Below are 12,420 nucleotides of genomic sequence, written 5' to 3' on the forward strand. Positions count from 1 at the left end.
TCTTAAAATTGCCAAAGTTGGAGACCCCTGGATTAGAAGACCTCCAAGGTCCCTTCCAACTGTTATGTTATCTGTAATACATCATCATCACCATCATCATCAAGCCATTGTCTCTTCACTGCAGGATGAAGGCCTCTTCTACTCATTTCCAACCGATACGGTCCTGAGCTTTCTTTTGCCAATTGGGGTCTGCTGATATCTTGCTGATATCTTCAATCCATCTTGTTTTAGGTCTCTTTCATGGACGCTTTTAATCAAATGGGATCCATTCTGTGACTGCCTTTGTCCACCTGCCATCAGTTTCCTCTTGCGATGTGACCAGCCCATTTCCATTTCAGTTCTTTTTTATTTATTTATTTTATTTTTAAAAAGTTTTTTATTAAATATACGATTAAAAACATTGGACATGGTCCAGCTTTTCTGGTTTAAACATTTCCATCAAGTTTTACCTTACAACAAATACAATTTATCTTCGATATGTAAGTATGTACAGTCTATCACATTTCAAACAAATAAATTTTCGTCTGTGAAGATTACTGCAATACCAATACCATTCCTACCACTCACAGAATACTAGCATAAAAATTTTCAAACTCTCAACTTATCAATATTCCTTTATCCCGACATTCCTCCTCCTCTCCAACCATTGATACATTTTATTCCAGATTTCATAATATTCTGTTTCACCCTTGTCTTTGAGTTCTAGAGTCAGCCTGTCCATTTCAGCACAAGTCAGTATTTTATTTATTATCTCTTCTTCGGTGTGTGTGTGTGTGTATCTCTTTACTTTTCCAATTTTGCGCAAAGACCAATCTTGCTGCCGTTAGTATATGCAACATTAAATATATTGTTCCTTTATTATATTTGTCCTTTGTAATACCCAAGAGAAAAAGTTCTGGCTTTAAATCTATGTTTTGAATTAATATCTCTTCCAGCCATCGTTTTATCTGATGCCAAAAATCTCTAGCTTTCGAGCATTCCCACCACATATGATAAAAAGTTCCTAGCGTTGCCATTTCAGTTCTTATACTCTCTTGATGATATTGTATAATTTCATTTGTTCTCTAATCCAGGGGTCTCCAACCTTGGCAACTTTAAGACTTGTGGACTTCAACTCCCAGAATTCCTCAACCAGCTGAGGAATTCTGGGAGTTGAAGTCCACAAGTCTGTTAAAGTTGCCAAGGTTGGAGACCCCTGCACTAATCCATCCATTTCTATCTTGCCTTGTAATGCCGAGTATGCATCTTTCCGTGGCTCTTTGCGCCACTCTTAGCTTTCGTATCGTTCGTGAGGTTGATGTCCATGTAAGACATACAGAAGGGAAAATGTCTGTTTTGTCCTATTCTGTTCTTCTGCCCTCGTCTCTGAATGTGAGAGAATAACCCCTGTCACACACCCGTTTTGCAACTTCTCCTATGCGTGTGATTTATCTTTCCTCCGTGATTTCAGCCTGTCAGATCACGAGAAACCTGGGTGCAACTCCTTGGCAATTCCTGGCATAGCCATCACCAGATCTGTTCCAGTATGCATGGTGTCCTTTACGGGGAGAGAGAAAAAGATATGAGCAAACACTGCCGAGTCAATAGATAAGAGCAGATGGAGGAACCGGGGACAAGGCGTGTGTGTGTGTGACTCTGTGTGTGTATGTGTGTGTGCTGGAGGGGGGGGAGAGGAACAGGAGGGAGAGAAGGATCTCTTTTGCAATCCTGTCACCATAGAAACCCAGCTCTATATAGCTCACTCTCAGCTACTCTGGGTGTCTAGAAATTACCTGCAAATGGAGTTTACCTGCAGCCTTCATAGTAGGTATGATGAGCTCTATTGAAGTTCTGGTGAAAGGCCTCCTCTGCTATTATGGGTAATTGTAATGGGGCAGAGCCTTGGTTCCGTGTGAAATCTCAAGAATTAGAAATCCCTACCCCCCTCCCCAGCTCTTTTAAAAAAGTAGAGAAGTTTCGTCGGTGTAACATTTTCAAAGTTTGTGCCTCCTCTTCTCTTCTCTTCTCTTCTCTTCTCTTCTCTTCTCTTCTCTTCTCTTCTCTTCTCTTCTCTTCTCTTCTCTTCTCTTCATCTCCTCTCATCTCCTCTCCCCTCCCTTCCCCTCCCCTCCTCCCTTATGTTCCCTTCCTTCCCTTCCCTTCCCTTCCCTTCCCTTCCTTCCCTTCCCTTCCCTTCCCTTCCCTTCCCTTTCCGATATATAAATATCTACGCTAAACTAAGTTAAACTAAGATAAATGTCTTTTTTTTTTTTACAGGAAACAGGAGGCACTGAACAGCACAGATGCGACGACTCCAGACAGACCTTTATCTCCACCCTTTACAGCCCCACCAAGCATGAAGGTAAGGATCTACGGAATGGATAGATTATGGTGTGTGGTGGCATGTCTTCTTCTGGCTGTTTCATCTTCCACCTTATGGAGGTGGGGGATGGGGGCTGCATTTCTGTTGGAGCTATTTTCAAAAGAAGGGGAAACAACTCCATTTTCAATTTGTGGGCCACGTCTTCCCCAAGTACTTACTTGTTTAACTCGAAGATGATCTCTTGCTTCATATGGCTCAGAAGTCCCAACCTCACATGGAAGACGATGGCAGGGAAAGACAAGAAAAAGCTGATGTAGAAGAAAGGCAACGTCGAACCTGAAATTGACATATGTGTAGCCATTTTAGTTAGCTTTATATTATATTCATTTATTCCTTTTCTCTCTCTCTGTTTTGTAAGGGGGTTTGTTCAATAAATATTAATTGGGAAACCGATGGGCCCTGTGACAGCGCACGCTGCTGTGCATTCTGGATCCGTTGACGTTTCCAGGTAGTCTTCAAGGGCAGCTCCTTGCAGATTGCATTGCATAATGCAAGACATGAGTGACTGTCAGCAAATGCCCCCCTGGTTCAGGAAAGGGTGTAATTGGGGCAAGAGCTCAGGGGTCTCCAAAATTGGCAACCTTGTGGATCTCTCGGTGAGACCAAAGCCAACCTTGACTCCTCCTCCGATGATTTCACATGTTCGAAAGGAGGGTCACCCAAATTCCAGGTTTTCCACCAGCATGGACTATTCTCCACCAAGAATCAGGGATGGGTTTCAAATTTTTTTACTACCGGTTCTGTGGGCGTGGCTTGGTGGGTGTGGTATGGCTTGGTGGGTGTGGCTTGGCTTGGCTTGGTGGGTATGGCTTGGTAGGTGTGGCAGGGGAAGGATACTGTAAAATTTCCATTCCCTCCCCAATCCAGGGGAAGGTTACTGCAAAATCCCCATTTCCTCCTGATCAGCTGGGACTTGGGAGGCAGAGAATAGATGGGGGCGGGGCCAGTCAGAATTTTTACTAACAGTTTTATGAATTACTCAAAATTTCCGCTACCGGTTCTCCAGAACTGGTCAGAACCTGCTGAAACCCACCTCTGCCGAGAATACCTTATTTCTCATCCTAAGAAGCGAGTCCGTGACACAGAATTTTCAGTGGATTTTAAGTGAACAGAACAAGCTGGTAGGGGAGCAGATGGCTTTGCTTTGGATCTAGACCAAGTTAGGCTTTTAACATAAGGGGCAGCTGAGGAAGAGTTGACAGCACCCAGCTTTTGCGTCCTGAGATAGCTGCCCTACTCTGACTACTGGTAGGGCCAGACTGGCTGATACAAAGTACATTGCAATAATCCACCTCCTTTTTTTATAGTCATTATTATTGAAAAATAACTGGGACGGGAATTATCTCTCCAACATCATTGTGATTCCAAGTCTCATTAACACTGGCCATCGTGCTCAGTAATCAGGGATAAAAGTATGTTTAGATCTCTGGAGAACAGTCTAAATTCTCAGAGCCTGTAGTACAGTGGACTAAAGCACTGTTATTGACAACTGCTGCTTGCAATTACTGCAAGTTCAAATCTCACCAGGCTCAAGGTTGACTCAGCCTTCCATCCTTTCAAAGGTAGGTGAAATGAGGACCCAGATTGTGGGGGCAATAAGATGACTTTGTATAAATATACAAAAGTATGAAGGCTATTGCTTAACGCATTGTAAGCCGCCCTGAGTCTCCGGAGAAGGGCGGCATATAAATTAAAGCAAAAATTAAAAATAAATAAATCATGGTTTAATCACCCTGCTCTGAAAAAATCCAGATGGGTCACCTTAAACTGAGCATCTTGGAATTAATAGGAGTCTACCATATAAACAAACAAACCTATTACCTTCTATTCTTAACAGTGACCAACCTGGTGTTTAACGTAAGTTGCTACTTCAATCAAGATAAAAATAGTCAGGGTTTTGTTTTGTTTTTTGTCTCCTAGATCTGGAGTTCAGAAGTTATTCCCTACATCCCTTTCATAATAGCAAACATCCTTGTTTCTAGAAAATAATTTAATCTCTTTTTAAAACCACCAGTGTTAGCAAACCTAGTGTATTGTGGCAATGAATAACTGAGGCTGTTTTAAAATTTGGACCTTAAAAAGAAACTTGACTGGCCCCGCTCCCATCTATTCTCTGCCTCCCAAGTCCCAGCTGATTGGAAGGAAATGGGGATTTTGCAGTAATTTTCCCCTGGATTGGGGAGGGAATGGAGATTTTACAGTATCCTTCCCCTGCCACGCCCACTAAGCCATACCATTCCCACCAAGCTACACCCACAGAACCGGTAGTAAAAAAATTTGAAACCCACCACTGTTATAAATATATAAATGTATGCAGTTATTGTCTGTAGTATAGAGTTCTGGCCTTAGAAACCAATTTTTTTTCTGTATTTGGTTTCCTTCCTGATAATTTCCAGGAATCATCAAGGTATTTGAATAATTTAAAGGAGGAAAGTAGATTATGTAGTGAATGTCAAGTTAAACTTTTCTCTATATAGAGTTCAAGAGTGTTGATATGCCTCCTGGTTTTTATTATTAATTTTCATTCTTTACACATTTAGTTTGGGTAAGAAATCAAATTAGATAGATAGATAGATAGATAGATAGATAGATAGAGACAGACAGACAGACAGACAGACAGACAGACAGACAGACAGACAGTAAATGATAGATAAATAATAGATAGATGATAGATGATAGATAGATAGATAGAGACAGACAGACAGACAGTAAATGATAGATAAATAATAGATAGATGATAGATGATAGATAGATAGATAGATAGATAGATAGATAGATAGATAGATAGATAGATAGATAGATAGATGAAATTCGATTTACAATGCTACCTCGGTTCTCATCATTAATTGGTTCTGGGTGCAATGAGTACCAAAAATCATGACTACCAAACAATTTTTTTCCCATAAGGAATAATGTAGTGAGTCACAAGGCAGCCAATACCGACAAATTCTAACTTGTGTGTTGAGTAGCAAACAAACGGTGAGTACTTTCACATCAAAATGCATTGAGTACCAAATTCGATGAGTTTCAAAGCAAATGGAAATTAAATGAAAAAAAAAAAGTCTATTGACATATACCATGTTAGTAATCATAGAATCCCAAAGCTGGTTTAAAGACTGTTGAAGTCATTCTTTTAAGCAGCAGGTATTGAGTTAGAGTAGCAACTGTTAGATTGGCGCGGGGAAAAGAAGACGCGACTCAGCAGAGGTCCGTTCAGCACTTTATTCAGCTCATAGGGAATTGCCGGCTGTGCTGCTGAGCCCTCCTTATATACAACTCTGGCAAGCTAGCCGGCCAATGACATTCATTTAAACTTCCCACTGGTGGATTAGCCAACTACCGGCAGATGCCCATATAAGGACACAACACCCCTCCCCTCCTAGTTCTCAGTCTGTCAATCCATGGCCGACATAGGTCACGTAGTCGCGCAGGTAGGCGGGGCGTCTACTAACCCTACTTGACCTGCGTGGTTCAGTCCCTGCTTCGATGTTGATCCGGACGGGTTGGGCTCCCGCCCTCTCCAGTTCCTGACGTGGAATTGTCTGGAACTTGGCCGTCGAGTGCGCTGGGTCTGGCCTACTGCCTCCGGCTGGGTTTGTTGGATTGTCCTGCGGGTGGCAGAGTCCCTCCTCCTGGCCGGGATGACGGAGACTCAGCCGCTGAAGTTCGCCTTGGACCCGGGCTGTGCAGCTGAACCGCGGTAGGTCCTTGGGTTCTTTCCTCCCTTCTTCAGCTTGTGCTCCGAGCCCCTGGCGGACTGTTGTGGTGGGACGCCCCTGCGGCTGCGGTTGCGGTTGATGCGGGTCGACTCGGTCTGGGTGGTGTTGGCCTACCTTGCCAGGGTGGCGCAGGCCCACCTCGGCTGGGTGGTATAGGCCTACCTCGTCGGGGTGACGGCAGTCTACCTCGCCGGGGCGGTGCAGGCCCCCCCTTGTCTGGATGGCACAGGCCTCCCTCGTCTGGGTGGCGCAGGCCTCCCTCGTCGGGGTGGCGCAGGCCTACCTTGTCTGGGTGGTGTCGGCCTACCTCGTCGGGGTGTTGTAGGCCTACCTCATCAGGGTGGTGGAAGTCTACCCCACCAGGGTGGCGCAGGGCTACCTCATCTGGCTGGTCTTTCTCAACTCCCCTCCACCTTTTCCGGAGCTGGTCGATGTGACACCTGCAGGTTCGTCCATCTTCCAGCTCCACTTCGTATGACCTCGGGCCGGTCACTCTCCCGATCAGTCCTTTCAGCCACTTCGGAGGGCCCTGGAAATTTAGCGCGAAGACCGGATCTTCGGTTCTGAAAGTCCGTGGCAGCTGGGCATTGTTTTGTTGGCACTGTGGATTGTACTGGGGGTGTAGCTGATCCAAAGGTGATCGTAGTCTTCTCCCCATCAGAGCTGGTGGTGTGCGGAGTGATGTGCTGGGCGAACAGGAACTTATCAATTTTCTCCTGCCAGTCTCCTGCGCCCATTTTGACGAGTGTGTCTTTGGTGAGTCTCACCATTTTCTCCGTTTGCCCGTTTCCTGCTGGCCTGTAAGGGGCGATGAGGGCGTGCCTAATGCCCAGCTCTGCTAAGAAGTCTTCCATGGTCTTGGAAGTGAGCTGGGGGCCGTTGTCCGAGACCAGGATGTCTGGAAGGCCGTGCGTGGCGAACAGCCGGCGGAGTGCCCTGATGGTGGCCTCCGTCGTGGTGGTGGGCATCGCGATTACTTCCAGCTATTTTGAGAATGCGTCCACTATGATGAGGAGAGACTTGCCATCTATTGGTCCTGCGAAGTCGATGTGTGTTCTCGACCAGGGGCTGCTGGGCGTCTCCCACTCCGTTGGCTGAGCTTGCGGTGGCGCCAGTCTCACCTCCTGGCACGGGTCACATCTGGCGATCCATTTTTCAGCGTTGGCCCCCAGACTTAGCTCCCTGCCAGGGTCTTCATCCTGATGATGCCAGGATGCCCGCTGTGCAGTGTCTCCAAGGTCTTCTTCTGTAGGGTGTGTGGGATCACCACCCTGTCGCCCCAGAGGAGGCATCCTTGCATTGTGGAGAGTTCTTGTTGTTTCCGCACGAACTGACTAAACTCTTCGCCCACTCTCCCCCTTGGCCAGTCCCTCAAGGTCCAGGACATGACTTGCCTGAGGGTTTTTTCTCTTCGGGTATGCTTCGCCACGGTGGTGGATGATATTGGGCACAACTGGTCATCATCGATATGGAACAGTCCGAGAGTGGGTGCCGGGTCTTCCACTGGCTCTTGGATGGGGCATCTGCTGAGGGCATCGGCGTTGCAGATGGTCTTGCCAGGTTTGTGTATCAGCTTATACGAGTAGCCGGCGAGGAAGATGGCCCAGCGTGTCATCCTGGGCGACATGTAGGTGGGCATTTGCTTGTCTCCTGCGAGGAGTCCCAGCAGTGGCTTGTGGTCCATCACGATGGTGAATGCTCTTCCGTATAGGTATTCATGGAAGCGCTTGATGCCAGCGCTCAGTCGTGGACATTGTTTTCGAGAAAAACGCAATGGGAGCTTCTGATCCGTTGGGAAGTTGGTGGCTGAGGACAACCCCTACTCCATATGGCGAGGCATCGCAGGTCAGAAACAGGGGGAGTGTCTCATGGTACTGCATGAGGATGCTGTCCGAAGAGAGTAGTCTTTTGATGTTCCGGAAAGCTGCCTCTTCTTCTTCTCCCCATTTCCAAGGGATCGCCTTCCCTAAGAGTCGATGGAGCGGCTCAGCAACTGTGGCTTTCTGTTTTAAAAAGACACTGTAAAAATTCAGTAGTCCCAAGAAAGCCTGAAGCTCTGCTTTATTTTGGGGGGGCTGGAGCTTCGTGAATTGTTTTACTTTACTTTTGATGGGGTGGATGCCTTTGCTATCAATTAGGTAGCCCAGGAACTCGACCTCCTGGACCCCAATGATGCACTTGTCTCTCCTGACTCTTAGACCCTTCGTCTGCAACCACTGCAGGGCAAGCCTGAGCCGTTCCAGTAGTTGGGCTTCAGAGTGGCCGGAGACCAAGACGTCATCAAAGTATGGCACCACCCCTGGAATGCCTTGCAGAAGGCGTTCCATCATCGATTGGAAAATGCCTGGGGCAGTGCTGACTCCAAATTGGAGGCGGTTGCATTTGAATGCGCCCTGGTGAGTGACAATAGTCTGAGCCTCTGCAGTTTTTTCATCGACTGGCAGTTGCTGGTAAGCCTGGGCCAGGTCCAGTTTTGCGAATATGGTTCCACTCCCTAGCGAATGCAACAGATGTTGCACCACTGGGACTGGCTATGCGCTCTGCTGTAACACCCTGTTAATGGTGCATTTATAATCAGCGCAGATGCACACAGATCCATCATGCTTCATTGGGGTCACAATGGAGGTCTCCCATGCAGCATGATCAATCGGCTCCAATATACCCTGGGTGATTAATTTGTCCAGTTGAGCGTCAACTTTAGGCCGGAGGGCGAATGGAACCCTGCGGGGCTCTAGCCGAATTGGAGTAGTTGTTGGATCTAAATTGAATGAAATGGGTTTCCCCAAAAATTTACCTAGGCTCCCGTTGAAGATGTCCTGGAAGTCTCCTAGGAGCTTGTTGAGTTTCCTCTGTCTAATTTGATTAATTCCACCAATGGTGAGCCCTAGAGGCTTGAACCACTCCACTCCAAGAAGGGTTGGTCGGGTCTCCTTGACGACTGCGATGGGAAGGTCCCCGGAGAAGTCTTTGTACTGGACTCTGAGCTTGGTCCTTCCCAGGATTCTGATTGGGTGGCTCCCGAAATTCACCAATTTTTGCGGCTTGAGTTTCTTGAGCTGAACCCAGTCTATAATGGAATAGAGCGATCCGGAGTCAATCTCCATGGGACATGGTGTCCCTTCCACGTGGACAGTCACGTGGAACTTGTTGGATCCCTCAGCAGTGGTGTGCACTATGGTGGTCTGATGGACCTCTCTGCTCTTCGCGTAGCCTTCTCCCTTGCGCCTGGGGTATTGGGACCATTTGGATGACCTCTGGTTCTCGCGGTTGTGGGTTCTGGGAGCCTCCATGACCGGTTCTGCCGCTCTGCACGCTTCAGCGATGTGGCCCTTCCTTCTGCAACGTCTGCAGGTCGCATCCCGCCAGTGACATCTGACGTGCACGTGATCCCCGTTGCAACTGGCATAGAGTTCCTCTCATCTGCCATCTTGAGGGCTTTCCCGCCGTTGGGGTCTGAGAACCTTGTCTACGGCCATTTTGGCTTCGGACTCTGACCCCGTGGTGGTCTCGTCTGATGAAGGTTAGGAATCCTTGTAGATCTTGTGGATCCCCTTAGACCTCCTCATGGTGGCTGCTGTTCTCTCTGACGATTCTGCAGCTGTAGCTTCCTCGATCACATCTCTCAGTGAGACCTTCTTACGGCTGAGGAGTTTCTTCTGGACAGAAACGTCCCTCATCCCGAAGAGGATCCGGTCTCTCAGTTGGATGTCCACGTTCTCAAACTCACAGCTGGCTGAGCAGATACGAAGTCCTTAACCGATTCGCTGTCTCATTGATTCCGCTGGTGGAAATCAAACCGGTTGGCCAACGGGGTGCTGGTTGGAGCATAATGCTCTTGCAGGATTTCCTGTAGTTCGGTCCAAGACATCAGTTCAATATCCCTCGGTGCCATGAGATCCATGGCCATTTCCAGGACCCCCGAACCACAGTGAGCCAGGAACAGGACTCGCTTTCGGTTGTCGTCCAGGTCGGTGAACCTGCTGCCTGCCAGGAATTGTCTGAACCGGACCATGAAGGACTTCCATTTCTCCTGGTTAGGGCTATTTTCGCCCTCCCGGAGGCTCGAGGAAAGCCTCTGGAGCCTGGGGAGGGCAAAAGTGCCCCCCTGCCGTGGTGCAGGAGACCGACTAGGCCACACCCATCATGGCCACACCCACCCAGCAATCGGGCAGAGAACCTCTTGCTAAAAATTTTGAAGCCCACCCCTGTCGAGGACTACCTGTAATATGGAAAGTAGATAGACCAAGCCGCCCTCTTCAAAATACCACTTCTCCTCCTTTCCGATGCAAATTGATCAGGCCTCTCTAGTAGAACTCACTACTAGAGGGGGGTAATTGTAGACCATGAGGCCTGAAATATTGTAGACCATGAGGCCTGAAATATTTCCAGCTCCCCCCTCCCCTCACCTCCACCCAGACATTAGAAACATCACGAGATGGTATTTGTCTGTCCAAGATTACATAGAACATTTCATGTTGGTTCTGGAGAAGAAGAGAGACTGCTGTTCCCTAGCAACTGGAAATACCCCACGCTGTCACCCAGCCCTGATTGAAAATAGGGTTACCATCTGGCTGGGTTTTTTTTCTTCTCCGCTCCATATGGGAGCTTGAAGCTGCGTGTGTGGTGTCTGCATCCAGATGTTTAGGCTAGCTTCCCCACTTATTTATTTGTTTATTTATTTGCTTGGCCTGTTTTTCTGCGCCCCCCCCCCTCCATGCCATTTGAGAAGCTAACGCCCAAATCCAAGCAAACTATCCGAGGGATAATCCTTAATCCACGTTACTATTATTATTATTATTTTTTTACTGGCTTGACACATTTCCAGCAAAGAGACTTTGCCTCGGCCTTCCTTCGTACGCCAGAACAGTTGAGAGACAATAACCATAAATATGTACGATGACATTAACTCAATTATAGCTCATCTGAAAGGCTGTATCAACATCGGAACAAGCATCAAAGAAAACCAGCCCTGTCGGTTAACAATATCCAGTGCCGGTGGAAATTGTAGTCCCTTAATGTATTTTTGTTTCAAATTTCATTTCAAGAGTTTTCTGAGCCAGACCAAATAGGCAAGGAAAGAAAGAAAAAAAAATGAAGAATAGCCACGAGGTGTATCATCAGTCTTCTTTGAGAAGAGAGATGGATATTTATTATACTGCTTGTTCTTCTTCTTCCAACTTTTCCATTCTTCTTTGCTGCAGAGAAAGAGAAGTTTGATTTGACATATTTTTTGGGAAAAGGCCAATAGGATTGCAGAGCCATTTTCATGAATGGGGGGTGGGGGGGGTGATGTCAGATTCTTTATCAGCTGCAGTCTTCTTCTACCCCAGTGTTTCTCAAGGTTACCAGCTTGAAAGTTTCATTCAGAATAGAGCTGGAAGGGACCTTGGAGATCTTCTAGTCCAACCCCCTGCTCAAGCAGGAGACCCTATACCCGTGATGGCGAACCTATGGCACGCATGCCACAGGTGGCACGAGGAGCCATATCTGTGGGCAGGCGAGCGTTGCCCTAGCTCTGCTCCAGCACACATGGGTGTGCCAGCTAGCTGATTTTTGGGCCTTTTGGGACCACCGGAAGTCGAGAAATGGGCCATTTCTGGCCTCCAGAGGGCCTCCGGGGTGGGGTGGGGAAGGCTGTTTTCGCCCTCCCCAGGCTCCTAGAAAGCCTCTGGAGCCTGGGGAGGGCAAAAAGCAGGCCTATGGGGCCCACCGTGCCATCGCGTGCCAAAAGCAGGGGGAGCGTGGGGGGGGGTCACGTGTGCATGCATGGGGGTGGGTGGGGCGTATTGAATTATGGGTGTGGGCACACATGCACGCAACCCTCCCACGGTCCCCCCCACTTTTGGCACGTGATGGCAAAAAGGTTAGCCATCACTGCCCTACACCATTTCTGACAAATGGCTGTCAGAAATGTCTTTCTTAAAATCCTCCGGTGATGAAGCATCCATAACTTTTGGAGACAAACTGTTCCACTGGTTAATTCTCACTGATAGGAAGTTTCTCCTTAATTTCAGGCTGTTTCTCTCCTTGATTAGTTTCCATCCATTGCTTTTTGTCTTGCCTTCTGGTGCTTTGGAAAATAAGTTGATCCCCCTCTTCTTTGTTGCAGCCCCTCAGATACTGGAATACTGCTATCATGTCACCCGCTTCTTTTCTCCAGACTAGCCAAACCCAAATCCTGCAACCGTTCTTCATATATTTTTGTCCCCAGGCCTTTACTCATCTTAGTTGCTCTTCTTCGCACCTTTTTCAAAGTCTCAACCAGTAGTGAAATCCAAATTTTTTTACTACCGGTTCTGTGGGCATAGCTGGGCGTGGTGTGGCTTGGTGGATGTAGCT

At 47.6% G+C, this 12,420-nt stretch overlaps 1 protein-coding gene across 1 annotated transcript in view; it reads left to right on the top strand.

Moving 5' to 3' along the window:
- The window catches only part of RAP1GAP2 (RAP1 GTPase activating protein 2), a 314,933-nt gene that overhangs the window by 170,426 nt on the left and 132,087 nt on the right, over nt 1-12,420 (top strand). The window contains exon 3 of the mRNA XM_070945523.1: nt 2,257-2,341. Coding sequence (XP_070801624.1) covers nt 2,257-2,341 — 85 coding nt within the window. The remainder of the gene's footprint in view (nt 1-2,256; nt 2,342-12,420) is intronic.

The sequence above is a fragment of the Pituophis catenifer genome, unplaced genomic scaffold (assembly GCF_029215685.1).
Source record: "Pituophis catenifer annectens isolate HBS135680 unplaced genomic scaffold, rPitCat1.0.hap2 SCAF_1, whole genome shotgun sequence".
In the NCBI taxonomy this organism is placed as follows: domain Eukaryota; kingdom Metazoa; phylum Chordata; class Lepidosauria; order Squamata; family Colubridae; genus Pituophis; species Pituophis catenifer.